General features: G+C 48.1%; 9 protein-coding genes across 9 annotated transcripts; 5 read left to right on the top strand and 4 right to left on the bottom strand.

Moving 5' to 3' along the window:
- Window positions 1-375: 375 nt before the first annotated feature.
- On the top strand, window positions 376-1,225 carry LHYA1_G008363 (uncharacterized protein; the record flags this gene model as incomplete). The annotated part of the gene is made up of 2 exons (XM_031153283.1): window positions 376-462; window positions 686-1,225. 2 exons carry the CDS (start codon window positions 376-378, stop codon window positions 1,223-1,225), a joined length of 627 nt encoding a protein of 208 aa, XP_031001449.1.
- Window positions 1,226-2,227: 1,002 nt separating this feature from the next.
- Window positions 2,228-5,054, bottom strand: mcp2 (Meiotic coiled-coil protein; the record flags this gene model as incomplete). The annotated part of the gene is made up of 5 exons (XM_031153282.1): window positions 2,228-2,770; window positions 2,822-3,448; window positions 3,499-4,557; window positions 4,617-4,691; window positions 4,947-5,054. The coding sequence occupies 5 exons, from the start codon at window positions 5,052-5,054 to the stop codon at window positions 2,228-2,230; spliced, it is 2,412 nt and encodes an 803-aa protein (XP_031001450.1).
- Window positions 5,055-6,305: 1,251 nt separating this feature from the next.
- On the bottom strand, window positions 6,306-6,789 carry RSM27 (Mitochondrial 37S ribosomal protein S27; the record flags this gene model as incomplete). The annotated part of the gene is made up of 4 exons (XM_031153281.1): window positions 6,306-6,337; window positions 6,387-6,436; window positions 6,490-6,695; window positions 6,751-6,789. The coding sequence occupies 4 exons, from the start codon at window positions 6,787-6,789 to the stop codon at window positions 6,306-6,308; spliced, it is 327 nt and encodes a 108-aa protein (XP_031001448.1).
- A 279-nt stretch (window positions 6,790-7,068) lies between these two features.
- On the top strand, window positions 7,069-8,325 carry RNT1 (Ribonuclease; the record flags this gene model as incomplete). The annotated part of the gene is made up of 2 exons (XM_031153280.1): window positions 7,069-7,170; window positions 7,222-8,325. 2 exons carry the CDS (start codon window positions 7,069-7,071, stop codon window positions 8,323-8,325), a joined length of 1,206 nt encoding a protein of 401 aa, XP_031001453.1.
- A 680-nt stretch (window positions 8,326-9,005) lies between these two features.
- On the top strand, window positions 9,006-10,089 carry LHYA1_G008359 (Autophagy-related protein; the record flags this gene model as incomplete). The annotated part of the gene is made up of 3 exons (XM_031153279.1): window positions 9,006-9,021; window positions 9,097-9,403; window positions 9,459-10,089. The coding sequence occupies 3 exons, from the start codon at window positions 9,006-9,008 to the stop codon at window positions 10,087-10,089; spliced, it is 954 nt and encodes a 317-aa protein (XP_031001458.1).
- A 92-nt stretch (window positions 10,090-10,181) lies between these two features.
- On the bottom strand, window positions 10,182-10,723 carry LHYA1_G008358 (uncharacterized protein; the record flags this gene model as incomplete). The annotated part of the gene is made up of 3 exons (XM_031153278.1): window positions 10,182-10,432; window positions 10,492-10,621; window positions 10,691-10,723. 3 exons carry the CDS (start codon window positions 10,721-10,723, stop codon window positions 10,182-10,184), a joined length of 414 nt encoding a protein of 137 aa, XP_031001457.1.
- A 4,700-nt stretch (window positions 10,724-15,423) lies between these two features.
- On the bottom strand, window positions 15,424-16,882 carry LHYA1_G008357 (putative acid phosphatase; the record flags this gene model as incomplete). The annotated part of the gene is made up of 5 exons (XM_031153277.1): window positions 15,424-15,483; window positions 15,572-16,223; window positions 16,280-16,468; window positions 16,519-16,615; window positions 16,666-16,882. The coding sequence occupies 5 exons, from the start codon at window positions 16,880-16,882 to the stop codon at window positions 15,424-15,426; spliced, it is 1,215 nt and encodes a 404-aa protein (XP_031001456.1).
- A 1,101-nt stretch (window positions 16,883-17,983) lies between these two features.
- On the top strand, window positions 17,984-20,233 carry LAC1 (Laccase-1; the record flags this gene model as incomplete). Its single annotated transcript, XM_031153276.1, has 2 exons — window positions 17,984-19,186; window positions 19,346-20,233. The coding sequence occupies 2 exons, from the start codon at window positions 17,984-17,986 to the stop codon at window positions 20,231-20,233; spliced, it is 2,091 nt and encodes a 696-aa protein (XP_031001455.1).
- A 2,363-nt stretch (window positions 20,234-22,596) lies between these two features.
- On the top strand, window positions 22,597-25,788 carry fsa6_4 (Fusarisetin A cluster transcription factor; the record flags this gene model as incomplete). Its single annotated transcript, XM_031153275.1, has 7 exons — window positions 22,597-22,658; window positions 22,801-23,230; window positions 23,279-23,338; window positions 23,560-23,938; window positions 23,993-24,033; window positions 24,146-25,570; window positions 25,624-25,788. 7 exons carry the CDS (start codon window positions 22,597-22,599, stop codon window positions 25,786-25,788), a joined length of 2,562 nt encoding a protein of 853 aa, XP_031001454.1.
- Between the last annotated feature and the right edge of the window lie 862 nt (window positions 25,789-26,650).

Raw genomic sequence — 26,650 nt, 5'->3', positions numbered from 1 at the left:
TATTAGCATCGAGAGCCACAGATCGAGACGTTCAGCCTCAAAACTGACCCTAAGAATTCCGCCATCGTACAATTTGCGACACGGCGATCAGCTCACAGCAAGCTCGCAATGAATTGAATGGAATAGAAGAGTCAATTTGCGTGTTGAATGTGGTTTGCGCAACGGGATTTGGGGGAAAGAAGTAAAGGGTGTTGTTTGTGGAGGAAGAGGGTAAAAAAGGCTGGGAGTTTTGAAGGGTCGTCTAAACTTGTGCTTGTGGTCCGTTCTCCGGCAGCCTGATTGGTCCTTTGCCGCAATTCTCAACCTCAGCCTTATGCGGGTGATGTTTTGCTTCTACACCACCTTTTTCACTTGTCCAGTTTTACCATCACAACCATGACCGAAGCATTGCCGCTTGTCGATAATATAGAAATCTTCCGGCAACTGGAAACATATCCATGGGACAAAGATAAAGAATTCCAGGTAAGTCTACCAAATATTCATTCATCTCACCCCTCATCAGCACCCCTCATCAGCCTCGGCAATGAGGTAAAGAATGTATTAGATTGGAGAGAAGAAAGAGCTCCAATAAGACAAAAAATGCCCATGGAAGCACTTGGTAAATTCTATAGCCGCTCTAGTCGCATCCATACACTTCAAAGAACTTTAAATTTTAACGTTGCAACCTCCTAACACCCACCATCAGGGTGGACTCTCAGCAATCCTAGGCCCAAACCCCTCACCCTCTCAACTCGAAGACCTCACCCTTCGCGCCCAATGCTTCTACCTCTCCCGCAAGAGATCCACCCCCATCGACTTCGACGCCTACAAAACATACTTATCAACCAAACAACCGCCCACCCCAATCTCGAACTCTAAAGAACCTCCAACCCAAACCGCCCGACAAACCACTAGCGAAAACATTCCTCCATCTACTACAGAAGACGACATGTCCATCACCAAGACACCCCCGGCCCAACCCAACGGCGACGCCCCCTACCCGCCAACCTTCAAGCAAATCGTCGAGCTCATCCAGAGCGGCGCGCCTATCCCCGGCATCATGGACATCCCTGACACGGTGCTCACGGGCCAAGGCAGTACACCGCAGGCACCCAAGAGGCGCAAGCCGTGGGAGAAGGAAGACAGCGAGGAGGTTGTGGGTGGCACGTTTGGGGATGCGAGGGACGAGGCGCCTATTGAACAGGAGTTTCCGGATAATGATGATGCTCCTAGTTTAGAGACATGAGAATGTTGGCGGAAAGTTGCGTGGCGCGTCCGTCCACTCTGCATTTATTTCAGGACATGTTGGACTAGAACATAGACATTCGCGATCACTTTACATTTAGCGTGGGTTCCGGATTGGAGTTGGGAGGCGGCGGCTTGCTCTTTGAGAAGCTGGGCGCTATATTGCGGTGATTTTTGGTGGTTGGCTTATCATTACTTCTCGAAGCAGTTATTGCAATACCAAGTACGGCATTCTCATGATGTTTTGCTTTGGACGGTGATTTGATAACTCTCAAAAAGCTCCGCTTGCGGGTCTGTTCGAATCAAACGCCCTTCAAGTATTACAAGCACAGCTTTCTCGATGCCTATCTAATTACAGTACATATTACTAGCACACGCCAATTTCTGAAAGTCATTTTATTCGAACCTAAGGAGAGACTAGATAACAAAGCTTTTGACTTTCGAGTTCTTTTTGGGTACAAGCATGCGAGCAAGAAGTATAATAGCTCGTCTTCCTCCTCCACATAACTCTCTGCCATCGCAGAATAAATCCATACCCTCTTCTCCTGATCGCCGCAATCTCGATATGGAAACAAGAGCCTGCCAGGACAACGTACTGCAAAACCCGTAATCATAATGTGTCCAATGCACCGAAGAGTGACACTCCTCTGTTTAGGATGACCAGTAATGGTAGACTAGGTTGCCAAGAAATATGCTGTTAGAACAAACAAGGAAATATCTTAGGTTGGACTTCAATAACAAAAGCCTTTTGTGGCATACGGTAGAGAGACGACAATGCCTAAGGTGACTTTCGCAGGATGTGTGGAGAGCCAATTGAGACATCCATAGATCTGAAAGTCCAAAAGCGGAAAGAGAGACAAGAGCCCGGTCGAATATGTTGTACGGAGTATCGTTATGGTTGTTCGATGATATCGATTGTCAAACAAGATCTGGTGGGAACCAAGACGCTGCGAAGCAATATGACGAAGCAAGACAGCAAACGGGGGAGATGACGGTAGGATATCTAGCGATAAGCACCACCATAGCGAGGAGGCTGTTGAGGAACCATACGAGGAACGGGGGCGCCAATGGATGGGCCAACACCAGGACCAGGGCGAGTCTGGATGGCGGGGTTGGTGCAGAGCATGCCAACTCGAGAACCGAATTTAGATCCACGGAGAGAGACCATATGCTTTCGGATATGCTGAGCAACAATCTCGCGGTGTTGAGGATTGGAGTGAGTGAGAATGTACTGGATGAGGTAGTTTCCGTACTGATCACTTGCAATGTCAATCAACGGAATGCGGGGGCGATCAAGACGACCTTCGCAAACACGGTCAAGATAGCGGCCGAGGAAGTCGACACCACCAATTTTGAGGCATTTCTCAACAACTTTGGAGGCAAATTGGTCCATGCTGTACTCGGAAGCATAACGGATGACATGGTCGATTGCTCTGCTGCGGTCAGCTGGAGCACCATGCTCGCAAATATGCTGAATGCACCAGTTGCCAAATTGACCATGGGCAACGATGTCGATGCTCGCAAGAACCTCTTCAATGCAGGGGCGCTGAGATGGACTTAGCATGTTTTGGAGATAAAGGATCTCTGGGGTACTCACCTTGTCTTCTTCTAGACAATTCTCAAAGATGTTCTGGACAACCAAGCTACCAGTTTCGCCAAGAGCGACCTCGTGCCACATGCCACGAAGAGACTCATTGACGTACTTCATGATCTGAGGCGGAGACTCGGTCCAGCGAAGTTCAAACAATTTCTGCCAAACGTGGCAAGCATAACGGTGAATGACGGTCTCTGGGATGCGGCGAAGGAGCTCGTGAACCATGATGGCCTTGTAGTCCTCGGGAACAGAATCGAAAGCCTTCTGGACGACATGGCAGCCAAATGCGTCCATGGAGAGATTCAAGGTATTACCGCGAATGGCCTCCGCAATCTTGTTTACCTGTTCAGTAGTGCCATGTTCAAAGCAACGCTGAACCAAGAAGTTTCCAAACCGGTTCACCATCAAAGGATATGCTTGAGCGACAATTGCTTCGACAATATCAAACTTCTGTTCTGTTGTGCCAACCTTAAGCTTCTGCTGAAGGAAAATTGAAGCCTGCTGATCGTTGTTGCAGACGATTTTGTCGACAATGTACTTCCAATTGCAGTTGACAGTACGATCAAGAAGACGGCGGTAGTTGAGAGGTTCGGTGGTTGGCAGATAGGTCTGGCCTTCGGTATTGGGCGCCTGGAGCTTCATTAGCAAGGGTGACGAGGAAGGAAATAGTGGGTACTCACATATCCTGAATGACCGGACGTGAACTCGGGAGCATGAGGGGACAGTGGGGTGCCGATTGGTTGAGGTTGATAGCCACCGTATACGCTACCACCCCCGTTCATGCCTGCATCCATGCCCATTTGTCCGCCCATAGGGGCAACGCCGCCGCCCATACCCCCAACAGAGCCGTATTGGGTCGTAGCAGAAGTGTAACCATCGTAGGAAGAGTTGCTGCTTGCGTAGGGGAAGGAGCCACGGGCAAAGCGACCACCCATTTGATTATTACGACGACTAGCGGGAGGAGCCGTCAGAAGATCTGGGTCGGGCATCATACGGTCTCCCCGGAAAGAGTTCATAGCCTGAGGTGGACCAGAAAATGGCATTGGTGTGTCGAAGGGTTGGGCAAAACCGCGATTCATCCACTGAGTTGGGGCAAGTGCGTCCGGGGGTGGGTATGCAGGAACAGAGCCCTGGCCGTTGAATGGAGGTCTCCCGCCATTGCCCCAGATTGAACGAGACCGATTGAACTCATTAGCAGAGAGTGCATCACTAGTATCAGAGCGAGAATCCTCCTGAGCTGCCCAAGAATTATCACGCTGGATGTGGGGGCGAACGGTGTGCTGTGGCAGGTTGGGATTGAGGCCATTATCAACGACGGTCAATGGGTAATCAGCTTCCGAGATAGAACCCATCGCTTGATCTATGGTATGCTTCCTGATGCGGCTTTGAGCAAGCTCTTGATCCATGCGAGCGAGTTTGTTTTTGGCGGCCTCGAGCTCGAGCTTCAGACGGAGGACTTCATCATCGCCCACATTTGTAGTTTCCTCGCCAATGACACTTGCTGGGCCAGTGCTCGGGGCGGTACTAGTGTTCTTGGTATCGGTGGCTGGCGTGGGTGGCAGAGAGCTGCTGGCAGAGACAAAATCCATGGTGCGAGAGTAGGCAAGGTTATCCTCCGAGTACTTGAGAGCTTCGTGTTGCTTATTGATGGCAGCCGACTGCTCCGAGAGCTTTGCGAGCAGCTTGTCCATGGGGTTGAGTTCCGTAGAAGGGCTGGACTCGTGGCTAGTCTTCATCTTCTGTAGGGATTAGCAGGGATACTGACAATGAGAGAGCCATGAAGCTGCTATAAACTAACCTTTGGTGCAGCCTGATTGCCAAGCTTGCTGGAGGAAAGGGCAGTTGCAGACTTCTTGAGAGAAGAAGCAAGGTCCTATTATTGAATATGTTAGTTCAGATATGATAGATAATGGCAGAAACATTGAGGAGATATAATGTTATTGCGAGGCAATGTGTCGTAGAAAAGGAAAGCAGGGGTAGAGGATAGAAAGGGGGGTGAAAGGGACGTGGGAGGATGGGAAATTGAACTGATGAGGAGAAAAAGAGGAAGAAGCGGGCGTGTAAGTGAATCGGATTGCAAAGAGCCCTTGTTGCAGGATCAGGGAAGAAGATAAGATAGAATACTAACAGTACGAGCTGACATCTTATCCTCCAAAGTCGTCGGGTTTTCCTGGGACGAGCTTCTAGCTGTCGCCCGACGCAGCGTTGGGGAGCCAGTCGACGCAGAAGCAGACATCTTGGTTATCGGGTCTGTCCTGTTCTGGAGGTGCTATCTTCAATGGGACTTGAAATGGGATAGCTGAGCTAAGGCCGCAGAAATGGCTTCAAATACCCCGACGCGTAGGTGGGTGGTGAAGTTGAGAGGTAGATGTGAAGGAATGAAAAGAGACAAGAAGGGAAGCGCAAATAAGTAGTTCAAATACGAGTCGTAGCTCCGGTGGACTAAATGAAGAAGGTGCACATGAGATATATTCCCCAGGAGATTGCCTAGTCAGTGCTGGATTGAGTACAAAGTTTGTTGGAAAACAAGACGAGTTGAAGTCAATAATAAATTAGTGCGTTGGCGAAGAAAGAGTGCCTCCTTTGTACGCGAGAGAGGAAGGCGGCCAGTCGCGTAACAAATCTTCTTCGTGTTTGTCGATATGGCTAACCCATCGGTGAGTTTGTTCAGATTGAACTGGGCTAGAGATGAATTTCAAAGGGCTACGTGGTAGGTGATTAATCTCCTATTTCAAAAGCCTCACAACTGGATTACATTAATTCATCTCTTCCACGCCTGTCTACTTTCAGTCAGTCATTATTGCAGGATAATTCTAGGGGCTTTAATTACTGGACTTCAAGAATTTGCCATGGCCTTTGTCACAAATCCCGTTAAGAATCATTCAGCTCTACCAAGGTTCAGTACAAACTATGATTAGAATCGTTCGGTTCTGTGAGAAATATTTGGGCCCGGGCAAGGCTGGTAGAAGACAAGCTGCTCTGGATCAGTGTGAGGAATCAGCTTGCGGGTCTTATGAGTGTTTAACAGTACCAGAGCATACCTTCTTTTGCAATCACGATCGCTCCACCAAGTCCGCCTTAATCTAGCACCGTAGTGAGGAAGTTACCACCAATGCTCCGACATATCAGTCTCCGAAAGCTTCATCGTCGGAATAGCAGTATCCGGAAAGCTTCAATACAGCAAACGTAAATTAATAGCGCGGCAACAAAAATTGGCAAGTATAACACGACGCAAAGGTTCAGGGGAAAGAGCCCCCCTCACAGACTTAAGCAAGATTTACAACATAACAAATTACAAGAACCTACGCGCAAATGAGCATGCGGAAAATCGACTGTCAATATCGTATCCGATTTCGTAGAATGACTCTGTTTATTTCTGACATCCACCTCGAGCACCATACATTCCCATGGATGCCACCAAACGCCGTATATGCTACAGTGATGCCGTATTCGATACAAATTCTCCCTTCTACACAGTCGCCCAGGGCTACTTCTTCTTTCCCTTGAACTTCTTCGATTCTAAACGCGTGTTAGCATCACATCAGAGTGGCGCGGTAGCTACACATACCCGCTGCTGTCCTCTTCTTCTTCGGTGCACCTTTTCCTCTCGCCTTGATCCTATAAACGTGTCAGGATATGTATTCCAAGCCCTGGGTTCAATGTACGCATACATCTTGATCTTCTCCAATCGGTCCTCTTGCTCCTCGTCAAAGTTTTCGTACTGGTCTCCGTATGCCTTTTGCAGATCCTTGAACGTCGCCATCTTTTGTGGATAGTATGCAGCCAATGCCGGGCCCCTTAATCGCTGTCGTAGGACTTTGTTCCCTAGTCGAAGGCCTTCGGGGTTGAAGGTGTGCGAGAAAATGCGGCATTGGACCTGGCAAACATCAGTACTACTTCTACAATAAGACTGGAAAGATATGTGAGTCTACCTTCATGAGGTCTAATATCCGTGAGCGTGGCACAGCCATTTTTGCGGATGGTGTTTCTTCAATGGTAGTTGTCAATCTTCGTAGATATCAGCGACGTCGACGGACTTTTGCCGGCTCCTGAATAGAAAAGCGGCACCGAATTTGAAGGTTCCGAGCCTGAAAAGTTGACGGAAATGAGTGCCGCTTTTTAGATACAAAAACACACCATGGGGCATAGGCCGAAGTTTAGCCAGGAACTACAAAATTATATCACAAGATTTTGGACCCTGGCCTGAATAAATCATCATCACTGCTAATAAGATACGATCATCTTAGATCATGGAGGGCCTTGAAAGCAATAAGCGGCAAAATCACTCAATCGATGTGGGACAATTAGAAGAGGGTGGGAAAAAGCATAAGAAGCATAAGAAGCACCACCATGTAAGAAGCCCTTCTTCACCTTTAGGACATTATTTCTGAACCCATATTAAGTCAGATGACTCTCCGCCAGAACCTTCTCAAAAAATCTCTAACCTCCTCAGAGCGCTGGATGCCGCATTGGAGGAGGATGCAACTCCAAGTTCGATTGGGGACGAAGCATTAAATCGCTGTCTCGAACTTCAGACAATTCTACGGGCTCCCAAATCACCCCCTAAGCAGCAAGATGGACCCAACATCCCCAAAACCCTGACACCCGCTTCTATTACTTCTTGGAAGCATTCTGAACTCCCAAGTGACCTTCCACCGCTTCCCGCAGTCCTGGATAAGACCCTGGAAGAAGCAGCTTTCACCCACACCAATGCCGGGGCTGGCAGGATCACGGATATCACGTACGAGCGCCTAGAATGGATCGGTGACAGCTATATGGAGATCATTGCCGCTCTCCTAATTGGCCAAACGTTCCCTCACCATACCCCCGGTAAGTTATCACAACTACGAGAACGCTGCGTCAGGAATCTCACACTATCGGAATACGCAACGGCCTACAGCTTCGACAAGCGTGCAAACCTAGGTGCAAATTTTAAGCCCTCTGCCAAAGATATGATTAAGATTCTGGGAGATATGTTTGAAGCCTACGTTGCTGCTATCGTACTATCGGATCCGGAAAATGGATTGCCCAGAGCAGCGGAATGGCTAAAGAGTCTCTGGGGAAGGACGCTGGCAAAAGAGATACGAGAAGAAGAGACGAAAGGTATCGAGATTCAAAATCCAATGTGGAAGTTAGTGGGAGCAGCGAGGGACATGATAACCCAACAGAAGGCTCCTCTACCTCCCAAGGATCAGTTGCAGAAAGCTTTAGGGGCAAGAGGCATCAAGATTGATTACAGGGACATGGGACCGCCGGGAAAAGACCGTACGAATAGCCTACCCCTTTTCACTGTCGGTGTTTACTTGACGGGTTGGAAAGAGAGAGACAAGCTGCTTGGTCGTGGTTCTGCTAATGGAAAGAAAGAGGCTGGGACCAAAGCTGCTGAGCAGGCATTGAACAATAAGAAAATGATGGCTATCTATGTGGAACGCAAGAGGATGCAGGAAGAACAGGATCGGCTGGACAAGGAGGCCGTGGAACAAGCAAAGGCTCTAAGTAAGACTTGAGATGTATAACAATGATACCCAGCTAAGCATTGGCTTTGGCAAAAGAAATGTCTCATCTCGAGTGAGGAAATATAAAACTCGATTAAATATCTCGATTGAGGATATGACTGCTTTGGTGATACCCTCTGTTTCCTGGTAATTAATCACTTACTCGAGGTGGAACATTGTAATACTCACATGTCCCGATTGGGGGCAATATCAGGGCTTCGGGAAATTTAGTGTTTGTGAGAGGGATTCAACATCAAATGAAACACCAAAGTGTTACCAATCATTATGCGCATCTTAATACTAAAATACTAATATATCTAACCTAACCTTATCATCTTTCCAGAAGAAACAAAAAAAAAGGGGGGAAAACCGGGGTTGAGTGTCTTATTATTAGCCCCCACCTCCACCTCCACACTCCCGAGTCATCCCTGCAACGCCTCGGCATCAACAACACCGCACGCGATGAATGGGGACTTGCGAGTAATGATGCATGCGCATGATAGGGTAATTTCTACCTCTTGCCAGCCCAACAATAACCCAACGTTGTCCAAAAATACTACCACTCTTTTATGATCATTACTTGCCCACATGTTGTCCTCGTAGATTTCCTTACTTTTTCCTTGTCGACTTGCTTCGAATCTAGTCCCCCGAAGATAATCTCCCGTTGAAAAATAGTGGTGGGAGCAGATAAGATGGCGGATTCAGTCGGTGTGTGCCTGTCATACGTGTTCTACAGCCTCTTCTTGACCAAGCCCTCTAGCTAATCTTTCAACCCCCTTCCAGACCGTGTCTTCGTTCACGCGCTCAACACCGTTAAAAAGATCCCAAAGACCGGCGCCTCACGTCCACCTCCCTCCGACCGATTACGCCTCTATGGCCTCTACAAACAAGCCATGGAAGGGGATGTGGACGGCGTTATGGAACGGCCGGTTAGTGAAGAGGATGGGGGCCCGAAGGGCGACGAGTTGAAGAGGGAGAGGGATAAATACGATGCGTGGGATGCGCAGCGGGGAATTAGCAGGACGGAAGCGAAGAGGAGATATATTGAGGCGCTGATCGAGACTATGCATCGGTATGCCAGTACGACTGCGTAAGTTCTCTCCCACCCGGTTTCGTCTTGGGGCTAGATTGCTAATGGGAAGTAGAGATGCGAGGGAGCTGGTAGCGGAGTTAGAATTTGTGTGGGATCAGATCAAGAATAACAGCGCTTCTTCTTCAGGATCTTCACCTGGAAGAAGAGTCCCTTCGTACACGACGCAAACTAGACAGTTCCAGCAGCCGCTTTCAGGAGGTGATGGGCCCATGAGAGTGCTTAGTCCCATGAGCGAGGCGGAGAGAGAGTCGGAGGAGCGGAGGCTGGGGTATAATGATGCGTATGAAGAGGATGACGATGAGTATAATGATGGGGAGAAGAAGGATGAGAAGAAGAACGAGAAGACCGGAAGGTGGAGGAAGACGGTTGAGCAGGCCTTGGTTAAGATGACTGCTGAGATTGCGGCACTGAGAGAGCAGATTGCTACGGGAAGGGAATATCAAGGGAAGAAGAGAAAGTCCTTTGGGAGATGGGTTGCCTGGTTCCTGTGGTTGGCCATACGACATGTCACGATCGATATGGTTGTGCTTGGGATAGTACTGCTGTGGTTGAGGAAGAGGAAAGATAGCAGGGTGGAAGATTTAGTGAGAGCAGGGTTGAAGATTGGAAGAGAATATGCGAGGAAGATATTACCACCTCGAATAAGAGGCAACATTGCGCATATCGATCCGTCTATCACGTAAAAAGGCACAATGGACGAAGTCACAACACCATGATGTCAAAAGTCGACGGACTCATTCTCTTCAACTATATACAACATTCAAGGCGAATCCACTTATGGCATGGCAGGCATCTGAGCGGCGCCATCGATAGCAGAAACCCACTCTACTCTCTTGGGGGCGAACAACTCCCCCTTCGGAACATTCTTGTTCGGCCACTCTGGGTCATCCAATATGCCAGATTTGATGATGACAGCATTTGGGAAAGTATCTCCAGTACGGAACAGCGTGGTACCACAATCTCCACAAAAGTGAGAGGTGATAGTCTTGCCGCTATCCGCGACCTTGGAGATGGTCTTTGGAGTGCCTATAGAGCATTTCATTAGAACGGCTTGGAGTAGAGGGAGGATGGGAGGAAAGATTTACCAGAGACGACCTTGAAGTTGTCCTCAGGAACGACAAGATTGTTGCTATAGGTTGAGCCAGAGATCTTTCTGCAATCTAAACAGTGGCACAGGACATGGGCATTAGGCTCGCCAGAGTAGCTCATGCGAATCTAGAAGTAGATTACCATTAGTAAACATACTCAAGCATGTCACTGCAGGAAGATTATTCAGAATCTTACCTTGCTGCAGAAACATCCCCCTGGATGAGACATTGTGATTGGCCTAGTAGTGTGATATTGGGTTTAGATTAAAATACGGATCTTTGATATGAGAACCTTGACAGATACTCCCGTCCTATATATACGTGTCTCTCCCTGCTCCTCGCCTTCCCCCAATCTCCCATTCTTGTACTAATGCATTTTCTACTAGGATGCGGGGTGTGTAAGTAGGGGCAATCGAACGCCACCGTATCGTCAAGTCCCGCTACTCAACGGATCTACCTGTACCCGTTCAAAGATGTCCGTTTCCCCCACTATAGTCTAAGAGCAGACGGCAAATGCGTATGTCAGTAGCAGTGAAATCGTGAGTGGACTGGTGATGTAAGTTACCGAGCCGATGTTCGCTTGTTGGCTGGTGAGATGGAGGGGCACGGAATCTCCCCGCTGCCTTTGATAACTTGCCGCTACCCCATCGAACTTCCACCACAACAGTCTAACCCCTCGGAGATACAGTATAAAAGAGGTTTGGAACCAGGTGACTAGTTCAGAGAAGATCTGAGTATTCAAACCAATCAGGCAACTCTTGTTCTATGCACTTGTCGTATGCACCCGCATACAATATCAGTTAGAATGCTGCAAACAGACCCACAACAACCAGAAATAAGACCTGATGTCGAAGTAAGCTTAATTCCATCCCCTACACCTATATAGGCACATATCTCGACGAGTAATCAACGTGTCGTCCACCTTTCCACCGAGCTGACGCCCACATAGACGCCCTTCTCCCTGGCCCCTGCAATCTTCACGCCCTTCTCTGGACTCCCACCAGGTGACCAGCCAGTCCTAGACGCAAAAGAGAAACTACAAAAGATTGTCGAGTATCTTCCAGCGCAACAAGATGCCGTTAGACGCAACATGCTGTCTCTGGCGCAACAGCACGCCGAGAAATTGGTCGCTAGAGCACGGAAAGAGCTAGATGCGTTGGAGAGGGGAAGTGAGGATACTTTGATATCTGAAGAAGAGTCTGAAACTCCCGGAGAAAAGGCAAGGAAGGAGCTAGTGAAGAAAGAGGTAGCGGAGACCATGCAGCGGCTCAAAACCCCCGCCAGAAAAGATGCCAAGAGCGAGGACTACGAACTCAAGCCCGGAGCCCTGGAAGTCAAGACCTCAGGTGTCCCCGTCTCTGGAGATGGCGACGTCGAGATGGGCGGTATGAATGATGGGCCATCGAAACGCAGAACCGCAGCCGTAATCCGTGAAGAGCTCAGCAGAAACCTCAGAGACCTAGTTGACCAGTCTACTAAAGAGATGGAGACCTACGACGCGCACAGCCTAGGAGTTTACAATCACTACAAGCAAGCTCTAGAGCGGCGAAACAGCAAAACAGCAGCGCCTCCTTCTGCTCCGAGAAGTATTCTGAAGAACACAGGTAGCGATTATACTCCATTGTCTCCCATGGATGGTCGGAGCATATCGTTTGCACAGCCTACGGTGGTACAGCCTCCTAGGACTTATGAGAGTATTGGGGATGTTGTAAGGAGGGGTAGCAAGTAGGAGGTTCGTCGTCTTGATGGCATGGTTTTTTAGTGACAGCGTAAATACCCGGTTGCTGCATATTACATTGCTGGAGTTGAAATTATGGTCATTTCCATTTTCTACAGTTTCGCAGTTTCATTTATCAAGTGATAGTTCTGTACTATTTGTCATTTTGCTATCGTCGCTAGTGATACACGCACTCAATCCCGACAGTGTTGCTCTTTCAATTTGGAGGGGATTTCCAATACAGAACGTTCTTTTTCTTCATCAAGTAAACCCACCTGGGTTGCAATATCGTTGGCGTCTGGCATAAATTAACCCTTGTAATTGCTACCGGCTTCGAGTAAGACGCTGGATTACAAAGGGCCTTAGGAACGCCCCACCCCTACAAACTTCGCGAAATGAAAGGAATTGAGCAACATGAGAGACAATCAACCTCTACGCTGCCTCCAAGCCGAGACAGAAGTTGATGTTAGCCATGGGCAGGAAGCGCTTGCAAGAAGCCGATCTGATGGAAGATCGCGAGTCATTGGAACGAGGCCCCGAGTGTATTCCACCATGAGGGATGATGAAGCTGAGATACGGGGAAAGAAACTTTCCTACTCCATGGAGGTCTGAGGATTGGACCAGAGGATCAGGTAAGTTTTGACTACATGTCCCATGTTTTGTAGGATTGTTTCATGCTCAGCATTTGGTGTTTAGTTTGTGAAACAAAAGACAGAAGGATGACGTTGAAAACTCTTGTCAATTTTGTCAAGTTGGCATGAAAGAAAGGAGAAGACGTGGGATGTAAAAGCGCTATACAACAGTGTTTTAAGGGAGGAACGAAAGCAGTTATTACTTCTCTACTTTATTCGATGGCTTATGTTTCCTCTGAGACTGAATCTTTTCTGCTCGTGTGTTCATACCCAACGTGGGCATCTGACTGTCATGGCAATACCTAATAACAGCCAACTCTGGTACACTATTTCTAGGGCAGGGCTACCCCCAAAACTTTTATCGCACACTTCACTTCATAATCTCTTCGATTCTGCCAAACCTTCATTTCCAAAAACATTTCAAAATTTCGAAACATTTCGTACATCTTGCATTGCAACATCATTTCCCACGAAATGTTCTAGTTTCCGTTTTACGTTTTACCAACACTTCAGCTTTCCTCAAAATTCGGCCGGTATGGAACCAACACTCTTACACGCCATGTGCGTCGAGACATGGCTCGCTCACCACGCAACAGCAAACACCTCAATCACATCCATCTGCGCGTACCACCCCCCTACACCCAACAACACCCTCATAGAAGTGACTTTCCCTGGCGTCTTCCTCGGCGCCTTCATGCTCAGCACGTTCATCTACCTCATAACCTGCGCCACAAAGCAGCACCTGCTATCCCAGCTCCGGTGCGTGCCATCCTACGAACTGCACGGCACGGTCGAAGACCAGTACGAGAAAGGCCTTCTAGGGCGCTCGCGGAAGTTCATGCACAAGTATATGTGGAGGGGCCGGTATCGGTCTGTGGAGTATACCGAGGATGCGAGCAGGAATACTAGAACCGTTGTTGTCGTGGAGAACTTGGATAAAGAGCCGCCGGTGCTTGCGTCGTTGAGTCATGGGATTAGGGCGAGTAGGAGGGCCACGAGGAATACCGCTACGCCAAGACTCACACGGCCGATGGATGCTCATAGTCCGCCGAGAGTACGCGATCTTAATCCCCCGGCTTTCTTTGATGATGTTTCGCCTCCTCCGTATGTCTGAGCATTTCATCATGCCAGCGATACCTCGTGACAGGTCCGGGATTTTCTGGATTTTGGACCCAAAAGCACTAGGTCCCAACCTCCACCTCCACTTATACACTCGACACCGCAAGCAAGCAAGCAAGCATAGCCGCTCAGAAGAAGCTCAAATTGCACCCATTATTATATCTCTGCTGTTCGGACATTCTCCTGTCGATCCAAACACGTAAAACGAAGCCAATACCCCTGAACTCAACTCAACAGACACAAAACGTCCAATATCACGAAAACTTGTACACACATCATTCCAAGACCCTAAAACCGACCGCCAGAGAGTTATACCTGGGCCTAGCCAGCCAACCTGTTCTTCATGTTGATATCGGATATCCCAAGACACATGCGGAATAATCACTCACTCACTCATCAACAACCTTCCTTCGCTCAACCCTAGTTCCAACTTACGAACTCCATGTGTACGAGAAAGTGAACGATATACACTATGTACCAAACGACTTAAGAAATGGCACAAGTGGAATTAGAAAGGCCGTCGTATTGACATGAATGAAGTGACGATAGATCAGGAAACATCGGGAACATCATTGCATATGAGGAAACTTCCTGGGAGCCAGAATCTCCAACACATTGGCAGGGTATGAGCTGCTTACTATCATAAGACGTATTTCTAATGGGAGTTTGGAGAAGAGCGTGAACGATGACCAGCCTTTCCGAGTTGCAGGCGGAAGTGGCATGTAGGTTCTAGAGCGCGTTGACACCATTGTATTCAAGGCTGAGGGACATCTGAAAGAGGTCGGGAAAGGAGGATTGGCTGGGTTGCTCAGTTCCGGTAATGCTCGTGAGCAGGCTCGCTTTCATGGAGAGGATTTGTAGATGTTGAATAGATGGTTTGTTTCCATGTGGACGCGGTGTTTCTTGAGGAGGACGGGAGACGCGTTGAGTTTGGCGGGGCACATTTAGTGGGCTTTCAACGCTGCTGCCCTGCCCCGCGCGTGCATCATTTGACAGCAGCGCTAGCGAAAGGTGACTTATGGGAGTATCTAGATACCTAGGTATTTACGCGTCTTTCGACTTACAATTTTAAATCAGAATCGCATAATTCTTTCGGACAGGGAATTTACTGGTCATATGAATAGTCTTTTGAACAAAATGAATAGACTAGTTTTAGAGGCATGAGAAATAGAGGAGCACATGTATAGAGGATAATAGACGTAGTTCTAAGTGCAATTCGTTATATTGTTATTAGGCTCACGTAAGAAGGTAATAATTAGACTACAGAGTGGAATATATGTGATGGTCCAGATTATGCTTAATAGTCATGGAGAGAGGTCTAGTTGGACCTGAATGGGCTCAGCGCTCATCATGATCTGCACCTTGCAGCAACCCGTATTGTTCATAACAATCGTCAATTATATACTAGCATTATCTTTCTTATATGCCCTAGTTATTTTGTATATCACTACTTGATTTCTCTTAAGTAGAGTAGTTGATGACGGCAGGTGGGTTGTATCCGTCAGGGATTTCAAGTTGGCCCTGGAGAAACCCATTAGCTTTGCGTTCTCATCTCTACACATCGTAGGCTATAGATATCCTATAGTAACAAGGAGGAAGCAGAACTTACATGGTAATAGTTGTACTGTTGATACTTCTCCCATTGCTTCTTGATAGCAGGGAAAGTGGTGCGGAAATTACGGTTCGAGTGCACGTCTGGAACCGGTTGCACAGCGAAACTCTTCGAGTTGAAAATACCGCTATACGAGTAGTTGAAATAACGGTGCTCCAAATCTGGCTGGGCGTCCCAGCATCGGACTCTATCACCAGTGTGTGCAGCGACATTGGAGAAGACGTTGGCACCTACGTCCCAACGTCCGAGGGTGTAGAGACCCCAATTAGCCTCGACTGTAGAAATTTCAGAGTAGTGGTTGTAGTAGTTGGAGTCGGTGGTTCCGACAAGCTCCTGGGGCACGGCATCGCCGAGGAGAACGCTGAACACGCGGTTTTGGATGGTATAAGTCTCGTTCTCGTCGAAAGTGATCAGAACCATGGTGTTTTGCATGAAGTTCTTGTCGTCTAGAAGGGGCTCCAGGAAGGTGCGGAGCCACTGGCCAGCAACAGTGACGGAAGTATCGTGGCCGTCACTAGTCATATTAGGAGTGATGAACATCCACTGAGGGAGCTTGTTGGCCTTGAGATCTTCATAGAAAAGGGTGGTGTTCTTGATGTTGGAAAGTCTGTCGGAATTGGTGACCACAGAGTTATAGAGAATCTCGGGGCTTGATAGATGTCAGCCTAGGTATATGATGAGGTCCTCTTTTCCTTCAAAACTCACTTGTGCTTTCGAACGTAGTCATTGGCACCATTCTGTTGGTTGACCCAAGCGAACCCCTCAAATCCAGTGTATGGCATATCTTCCTGGTACAGACTCCAGGAGATGCCCTTATCCTCGAGCAGATCAACGACAGAGGAAACATTTTGAGGAACCTGGATAAATGGATCACCGTCGAGACCGAAATAATCACTTTTTCAGAAGTTAGTAAATGATATATAGACCATAATGGGGCAACAAACCCGCCAACAGCGGCCATATAATTTGGCTCAGATGGGTGAGTAAGAGCAAGGTTGTTGGTTAACGTGATACCCTTCTCGGCAAAGAATTGAAAATTGGCTGCAGGGCAAAGTTAAGATCGAGTTATGCTAATTTACGAGAAGACTTACGATCAGCAGCCGCCATATCAAAGTCGGTATTCTCAAACCAAATAGAGACATATCTGTCAAACGCTTTGCCTTTGACATGGCTGGTTGGACTTGAAGTGCGAGCCGTGGCCTGAGCAGCATAGACATCGGCAGTGTCTGTTGCGGTTGGGGAAGCTGGGGCTGCAATGGCCGCACCCGCTAAGGAGGCGGCAGCGAGAAAACGCATTATAAAGGACATTGTGAGTCTTGCGTCAAAAAGTCCCAGACCCCAAAAGTAATAAGCACGCGGACTTCCCTTGTAACGACGAGGCTATGGGTGGGATCGCCGGGTATTTGTACTCAACCAAAGAATACGAATGTAAGGTACTAGAGGAGAGCTAGAAGAATTTAACAAGGCATTCTGGAATAAGCTCTGGGAACGTGGTAGCTGCATGTTAATGATTCGGGAACTTTGTACTAGTGTGAATGGCTGGTATGTACGAATAACAGCATGTCCAATGTTGAATAAAGAACTAGGCCATTCATTGGATACATTACGTTATGTGTGCCGCTTGGCAAGGTTGTCCAGAAGTTTATAGCCATAGAATACGGGCACGAGGCTGTTCGACTCTGGTGCTCAAGATGCTGAGTCTGAAAGTTTACCCGTGAATCTGGACAGGGACGATTAGCATCGTGCATCATATGATTGGCAGGCAAAAGTCTTGGTGCTGCAAGGCCTCACTCAAGCTTTTTGTGAACTTCTGGAAGAGGCGTGGAGCGCAACAAGCGACGGGTAGACTAACTGCAAATAGGCAGGTAGGTAGGGTAGGTGTCTTTGGGGTGCCGGGTGCTAGTTCCTGTTCCTAAATTAACATGACTGACTGCATCCCGTGGGGAAGATGGAACTTTTGATTGGGGAGATTATGCGCATCCTCAACCTTTCGCTGCTCCGAGAGGTCGACGATAACCCATCTCGGTATCGTCTTGCAGTACATCTTCAGGGTCCCCTGGTTCATCGGCTAGGTAGGAAATCGTTTGCCCCTTGGAGAGTCGAAGCCTTGCCAGACCTAAAATCCTCTGCTGACCATGACCGTTATTCTCTTACGACTTGGGTACCTGGCTAGGTAGGGTAGTGCCAGATTCCTTCTCTTATATTTATATTCTTACATCATTATACTTCTGAACATCTGCTGTGCCTGCTGAATTATTGCTCTCTTGCAGCAGACAATTTGTACCGATGCTGTCCATACGAGTAGATTTCGAGGTTGATTCACGAACGATGGACCATTGAACGGAATCACAAAGTTTACGAAGGCTTCCAAAACCACCCCAAGGTGAAATTCTCCCCTTTTGTTCTACCATGGCTTCGCATAAATACGAAGCTGCGCCTCGCCATAGCGGTGACCTTAACCATTTGGAGATGCAAGAAAGAGATGACGGCGACGGCTTCGAAGAAGAAACACAGCAGCGACTTCTGGCAGGCGAGGACGTCGAGGCTGCAGAAGAACTTGACTACAAGGTGGAATGGCATCTGCGAACAATATGGGCCGTGCTTGGCTCGGTTTTAGCTGCAGGGCTTGTCTTCACTGCGATGGTGCTTTTCACGAAGCACTTCATCGTCTCTGACAAGCCGAGTGATGAAGATATGGAAATGTCTGGCATTGGAAGCTTCCGCCGACCAGCGAGTGACTACATCCTCGATCCCTCCTGGGACTTTGACGCAGAGCGGAAGGTCAGAGCATACAAGTGGACGATCACAGATATCGTGGGGAATCCAGATGGAGTCTTTAGGCCTATGCTTACGATCAACGGCCTATTTCCAGGGCCTATGATCGAATGCAACGAGGGAGATACTCTAGTAATTGACGTGGATAACCAGAGCGTCAACGCAACATCCATACATTTCCACGGCATCTATCAAAATGGAACAAACTGGATGGATGGCACAGCAGGCATTACCCAATGCCCTATTGCCCCCCAACGCAAATTTCGGTACGAATTCACTGTTACTGCGCAGTCCGGATCATACTACTATCACGGGCATCAGGCTGTCCAAGCATCCGATGGGCTGTATGGACCTCTTGTAATTCATGGGAAGGACGAGAAGAACCTGCAGAAAATCCCATACAAGACAGACCGAGTCATTATGCTCCAGGACTATTATCACGACCTCAGTAGTGGACTGCTTGTCAGCGCACTGGAGCCAGGCAGCGAGGCTTCTCCAATCCCAAATGGAGCCCTTATCAACGGCTTGAACCAACGAGACTGTTCTGAGCTACCGCATCGAATGTGCGACAACTCGTCCTGCAGTCGCCCGTTCTTTGGTTTGACTGCCAACGCAAACCATCGCCTTCGCTTTATTAATGTTGGTGCATTTGCCTGGTTTCAAGTGAGCGTTGACGAGCATGGATTTGCTGTCACCGAGGCAGACGGGACGGATCTTATCCCGGCTTATGAGACGAGATTGATCATTAGTCCAGCCCAGAGATATAGCATAATTTTGAATACGAACCAGTCTTCCGCGGAGTCGTTTTGGCTTCGTGCAAAGATGGTCACTCACTGCGTAAGGATAACTAGCTTTTTGATTTTACCCTCCCCCCTTCTGCCATTTTTCGTCTCATGCGTTTTACATCCTCCTATGAATACCCAAACTGGAAATATAAGCTCCTTCTACTCCCGAACTCGTCTTAAATAGGAAATAACTAACTTTCCCGTCATTTAGTGGAAAAATCCAGAGCTTCCAGGCCCGGGTGCGGACGAAGTTCAAGCTGTCATCCAATACACGAAGCCGGGTGGAAGAAAGTTAACCAAGTCCGTAATGCCCCTACCAAGTTCCGAGAACTGGAAGCAAGGAATGGAAGTGCAATGCCGCGATATGAACACAACTTCGTATGTTCCCGCCAGCGTCGAGCCTGCTCCTGTGGCCGCGGATTTCAGCTATTACCTTCGTTCCAATCTTGAAATAGGCGACTGGCGCCTGGAACGAGGATTTTTCAATACCTCGACACTGCGACCAAATCTACAACAACCGACCCTGCATCGCTCAGTTGAAGGTTTGACCAGCCGAAATGATACATTTACCACCAGCAGCAACATAAATGGTGTCAATTCTGTGGCATATGACCTGAAGAATGATTTCGTGATCCAACATACGGGAATCAAAACCGTGGATCTCATTATTCAGAACTTTGATGAAGGAAACCACCCTATGCACTTACATGGCCACAAATTCTACGTGCTTGGTCAAGGGCACGGCATGTTTCCTGGTTATGAATTTTTGGGACTGCAACCAGAAGGCAAGGGCATTCTGGTTGGCCATGAAGGCGCTTTGGATAACTTGATCCGGAGAGATGTAGCAACTGCTGAAGGGTTTGGCTGGCTCGCTTTAAGATTCGTAGCAGACAACCCGGGAGTCTGGGCTTTCCATTGCCACATGGCGTGGCACTCGGAAGCTGGTCTGGCTATGCAATTCCTCAGTCGGGTTAACGAAGTTGCTCAATGGGAAATTCCAGAAGCAAACCGCGATCTTTGCACGGCGACTGTGGAGGAATTGGAGAGAGGAGCTGCCCCAAAAGATAGTATTTGGTACGGATTTGGTATTGGCGGATGAAAATCAAGCCGAAGGAATTGATCAAAATATAAGGAAGAAGCCTGTGGTAATGATGAACCTCGTCTTCGTTTCTGAGATGCAGCTTTGCCTGGGGAAAGAGAGTTATTTCGATGAAGACTTGCATATTAGACGGATGTCTGGGTAATCAAAGAAACTCGGCTCGGCACGGGGAAGAACGGGCTCGCCGAGTCCGTTGCTGACAGCGACAAAGTTTGGCGTCGCTTTCCAGGGAAATCGAGTGGTGGAATCCGATTCTTTTTCATAGGGAAAAGACAAATACTTGATTCTCAATGCCTACTGGGACTGCGTACAATATTGGTTTAGCTAGAGCTTTACAACTAAGAGCGCCGTTGTACGAAGTTGAAGAGAAATGGACAAGAGAAGCAATTTGCTGGTTGTAATATACAGTGAAAGAATTGCTGGGGAAGGAAGTTAGCATTTATATCAAATCTGTATATTACTCGTAATCTGAAATATGCAAGAATGTCTTTTAGTGAATGTTTTGGAACTCGAGGAATTTGTTCATCACTGAGACTGCCTTAATCAAGACATATTGCCGTTGAATACCTATATAGAAAGAGTAAACCTTTCAATAGTATGCAAACGGCTCTATGACAAACAAGTCTCACGCGTAAATTAAGGTTCGTGGTGCAAAACATTCCAGAGTCACTCGTTAAAAAGCGATTGATTGATCTCGGAGATAGCAATCGGATTTAGACCTCATCAAGGCTTGTCGTTGGACTGAAAGTAGACATTATTGTCGAATATTCCCGTTCTTGTGCTTCCACATATAGCAGAAGTGACTCATCCACCATTGAGATCTGCTTACTACTATCATGCGTTTGGCGTCGTATATGTCAGCTGCCTAGCCTAGGAAGGAATCGAAGGATAGGTAGGATACGATACTAAGGTTATTGCAGACTCCATTGCGCATTGCATTTATCCATAAATAAGCCCTTTTGGACCAGACCTTTGCCACCCACGGACAAATATATTATTTGAAATCAATCTGAGTGAGCAAACCAACGTTCCGTCCGTAAGTCCATTTTCAAAAGCTTACTGTAGAGGAAAAAGAATCGGCGTCGGCGTCAGGATCCAGAACGTCCGTCTATTCGCTGCAGGTAGCAGCATCATCAGCACGTCCGTTAAGCAAAGGGCAAGGCTCAACCTCAACCCACCACCACCACCAGATCAGTAAACCGCGACACACGGCCTTCGGATACATTCAACATACAGAAGGCGCATTTCGGAGATATACTGGAATACTTCGTGGTCGGATACATTATTGCGCCGAAGAAGTTGGCGTCGCTCTTTAGGGATACCGTCACCGTGCTATAGGAAAATCCGCCGCATTTGTATTTGCATTTGCAGTGCATTGCATTGGATTAGATAGCTTTACTTTGGGCTCTTGGTGTGATCTGTAAGTCGCGCATTAGTAATGCGACGAAGAGAAGTCCAAAACTAACGGCATCTCCGTAGAATACCTTGGAAACATCGATTTCCTCATCGAGTCCATTTCATTCAGACGACCGTAGTCGCATATTCGCACGCCTTCAATTCTTGGTCCGCTGTGCGTTCCATTCCTGCCGCGTTGGACCAGTTCGGAGGGTTGCAGTCGACTGCATATTCAAGGATATATTTGTCTTGCGCTCGCGCTTCGTCAGCTCTATACTCGTCCGAGAAGACCGTTGCCGTGGTGGAGAAGTGCAAGTGTTGCATGAGCGCATTTCCCGGTATAATATCTGGACAGTGCATTGGCTCTGCGAAGGTTGTGGTTGTGGGTTTTATTTGGAATAGGCAGTAGATTTGGTGCTGCACGTCGGGGACAGGAGGTCAGCTTCACCGTTGCTAGTGTTGCTTTGGGAAAGAAGATTGCCACTTCATCTAGAAGACGTGTCGCAGGCTGGTACTGAAGAGGGCCGAGTAGCTCGTCTGATCGATTTAGGTGAAGGAGGCGAATTCGCTGTGTAGGGAGAGGTAAAGCCTATATACGTCAACTCTAGGGGTTGGCCCAGACCTGCTGGGTGGACATAAGGTTCTTTGACAGCTGCAACACCAACTCTATCTCCACCACTAAGCCTTCCGACAGGGCTGGTGGATTTCGTGGAACGGGACATCGCCCCCATTGTTGGCCTAGCCGACTCAGGGTTGATCTCCAAGGCATTGCGTTCATCTCACTCTGATCCTCTACGACGATTGGCCCACGTTGGTATCAACAGAAGGTCTGATCTTACTCAAGAGCCTGTATAATACACCGCCAGATACTCCTTCTGAAGACGGAGACCCACTTGTGGCTGGTGTTGAGAAGAATCAGATTCCCCAACGTTCAGTCTCAAAACCTCCTCTTTCCATAATTCATCATCATGACGCCAACGCCACCATCCACAACCTCCTCCAGCGCGGGAGGGCACTCTCCAGACGCCCAGTTCCGGGTCGTACGGAAGAGAAACAGAGTCCCCCTGTCATGTGGGCCGTGCAGGCATAGGAAGTGAGTTTCGCTCCCCCCCGCTATCTTCTTTGAGGTAAAAGCGCTCCACGAGACCACCGGCGATACTGACAAGTTGCAGATTGAAGTGTAATCGGTCGCATCCATGCGAGAACTGCATCAGGAGGGGTGACGCTTCCTCCTGTTCGTATGCAGCGCCGGGCACGCGCAAGAAGAATCAAAGTCAAGGAGCAACCAGCCCTGATGATATGCAAAACCGTATTGACCGTTTAGAAGGCCTAGTTCTGTCGTTGATGACCAATGGCGCCCAGTCTGCTGGTCCAGCCGCGGCCGCTGCTGCCATCTCCCGCTCACAGAGCGATAGTGCTGGTTCGATTTCCTATCCCGTCGAGCTTGATAATGATGAAGATGACATGATTAAGGAAGAAGACGAAGGTGAGAATAGTGAGGTTGAAGGGGTAACTAGCTCTCTCGGCCATCTGAAAGTAGACGCAGATAAGGGGAAGTCATTATACATTGGGGACTCACATTGGCATGCAGTTCTAGCAGACGTAAGTCCATCATCTTTTCTAAATTTTATGCGATGCCTTGTTTGCTAGACTTTAAAATACCATTTCAAAGGTGTTCGGCTTCTTGGCCAACACGAGGACAGAGTCATGGTAACTGGCAAGCAGACCGTTGAGCCCGCGAGAGTCTTCCATATTTTCTGATATCTCAAGCGGCACAACTATCTCGACGTTCGGGGAAAATGCCCTCAGATTGTTGGCCTTGAACAGGTTTTCATCCCGAGTTAGATGTAACATTGTCTTTGCACAGTTGCAATTTCCGCAACGATAGCTGTTACAAGTTCAGTTTGAACGTTCACTAAATTTTAAATTAGATCACCGAAGTCAAAAACTATTTTTCCGCGCACAAACAGGACCTGGAAAAAAACTACGAGAGGATCCGGCAATCGAAGCCCCGTTCCGCGATTGATGGGCCAGCATTCCTTTTCAGTGCTCAGAGCCCTGTCACGGATGTTGAGTTGCGTGGGGAGGTGCCAACCAAATCGGCTGTCGACAAGCTCGTGACTCGATACTTCAATTCGTACGACCCTGCTTTACACATCCTTCATTCCCCGACATTTCACAAGGAGCTTCATAATCACTGGCAAGATCCGTCAAAGAGCTCAATAGTATGGCTTGGTCTTCTATACTCCATTCTCTGCCTGGCCATGCAATCCTACCACAAGATTGGGGATGAGCCATTAGAATGGAAAGGTAAGTCGAGGAAATCAGGCTTAAACATCAGAAGGAAAATTAATGCAGTTTCAGGTCGTACAAACGAGCTAGCCGCAGAATATAGATTGCGTACTGTAAGTCTTCAACCCCACTTGTGACAGCTTTTTCGACCATGCCTTCTCTCAACATTTCCAATCTTCAAAGCAGTTATCCTTGGTCGAACAGCGCTAACCCAAAGACCTACAGGTGCAATGCCTCGTCAACTCAGATTACACCAAGTCATCAACGTATACTATTGAAACGCTCCTTCTTTACATACATGGCGAGTACGCAAGCCGGTGGGACGCAGAGGTGGGAATTTGGGTTATAGCAGGTATCATTGTTCGATTATCTCTGAGGATGGGATATCACCGCGATCCGAGCAATTACCCAAACCTCTCACCCTTCCAGGGAGAAATGAGGCGGCGGATATGGTCCTTTATACGCCAACTTGATACGATGTTCTCATTTCAACTAGCTCTACCAAGTATGATTCGGAACTCTGATGCAGACACTGTATTACCCCGCAATATATTCGAAGACGAGTTTGGTCCAGAAAGCAAAATACTACCACCAGCAAGGCCTTTTACAGAGCCCACACCAATATCGTATATGATCATGAAGGCCCAAATATCTTTCGAATTTGGTTCTATATTGGAGGAGATCAACGCGGTTACGGGCAAGGCTATCAGTTATGATGAGATCCTGCAGCGTGATAATCGTCTACGAGAGCTGAAGAACGACATGCCCCCACATCTCCGTCTACGTCCTTTAGAGGAATGTATGCATGATCCTGCAACATTGTTGATGCAGCGGTTCAATATCGATATATTTTGGCAAAAGACGATGTGTGTTCTTCACCGAAAGTACATCGCTCGAGCTCGACAGAATCCTCGATATGCTCACTCGCGTCGTGCGTGTGTTGATGCATCTATGGAAATTCTTCGTCACCAGGCTAAACTCAATTGCGAATCACAACCCGGAGGTCGATTGCGATCTATGAAATGGTTCATTTCGTCTCTCACGAAGCACGATTACTTGCTTGGGGCCATGATTGTGTGTCTCGATCTGCATTACGATCAAGTCTCCAAAACGATGGTAGACCGTCCTCCAAACTATGACCGATATTTCTGGACCCCCGCACAACGTGCAGAGATGTTCAAAGCGCTCGAATCATCGCAAGAGATATGGAAAGCAACAGCTGAGACATCTATGGAAGCCTATAAAGCATCCAGCGTTCTTGGGATTATGCTTGAGAAGCTCCGATGTCCGAAAGGGCCCGCGCCAGATGGCCCGACGACAAATGAAGTCTTTGCACAATTTGATGAAGAGAGTATGAAGCCCGAGCATTCGGCAGCAATGACTCTCGGTATGATGTCGGGTGGTTTGACACCCAACTCTGCAGCTCTGTTCAATTCTATGGCTCAGTCACCTGGGGGCACAAGATATGGCAACATGGACATGAACATGTCCGACCCATCTAGCAGTACGGGAACAGGACTTACCCCCAACTACCAAATGGACAGCACAAACCCCTTCGCTTCGATGAATAGTGTGGCATCACCCTTCTCGGTCTTCAATAATGCGGGAACTGGCACTGGAATGATGGACGTGCCAGCAAACCTGGACTGGGTAAGTTATTCGCCTCCCGAACCGGACGAACAAGATTACTAACAAGTATACAGGAGGCATGGGACTCATACATCCAGAACGGCAACGCCATCGATCCAGCATTCCAGTTCTACCCGACGAATAACGATCAACCGCAGTTGAATCCAGATGGGCAATCGAATGACGCGCCACAATATGGCAATAGCGTTTTCATGGGGGCTAACACACCGGGGAAGTGATGCATGAAGCAGAGGGATACGGATAGTGTATCTACGAGCTAGCTTGGCGCGGCATGAACTGGACAGGCAGGCTCATTTGAAAGGAAAAAGGAAAGGGATATACCATGGCATGGCTGCGAATTATACTGTAGGAATTTGGGACAAAAAAGACATCTCCACAATACTAAATCAAAACTCATGATTTTGTTTTATTTTGTTTGAGCTGATAAGTGCGTCTTGATGCTTACTGATGATGAGCCTTCTCACCCAACCCAAAAGGTCTTTGATGCAAACAGAAAGAAGCGCGGAGTCTCTTCGGCGGTGCTGGATCAAGATATACTATTCTTTCGGTCGTATTTCTCAAAGCAAGCAAGCATCACTAAGAAAGAACTAAGACCATTCGTTTTTCAGGAATGAACCCCTTGACAGCTTTCTTCCAGATGGCTCGCTCGCACGCAAGCGAGGTACCGACCGTACTATATTTTTGTTCATCCTGGTTTAATTGATTGAGAGATATCCCGAAAGCTAATCGATACTGCAACATAATGGTCAGGTGCGTCTACCGCGCTCGATTCCATGCGCGTATGGAGTAAGTGGCGGACGGAGCGGAGGCTTCTCGGCTGTGTTGAAGATATATTTGCTCATCATATGTCTGCTACAAAGATCGTATTGAACCCCTCACTCAAGTGCCGACCTCCCGATGGACAAGAGTCCCAGAATGGCAACTTGAAGCCGGCTTCCACCTGCATGTATCGGGCCTTTTGACCCCCAAATATTGCCTCTTCTCCGGGTTCCTAGAATGCGGGGAAGGGGAGGGGAGGGGATCGGCCGAGGAAGTTAGTTGATGTACCGGCATTGTAAGGTAAAGCATTGAAAGGGATGA

The sequence above is a fragment of the Lachnellula hyalina genome (assembly GCF_007821495.1).
Source record: "Lachnellula hyalina strain CBS 185.66 chromosome Unknown contig00242, whole genome shotgun sequence".
NCBI lineage: Eukaryota > Fungi > Ascomycota > Leotiomycetes > Helotiales > Lachnaceae > Lachnellula > Lachnellula hyalina.
Note: the sequence above shows the minus strand (reverse complement) of the source record. Positions and strands in the feature narration are given on the sequence as shown.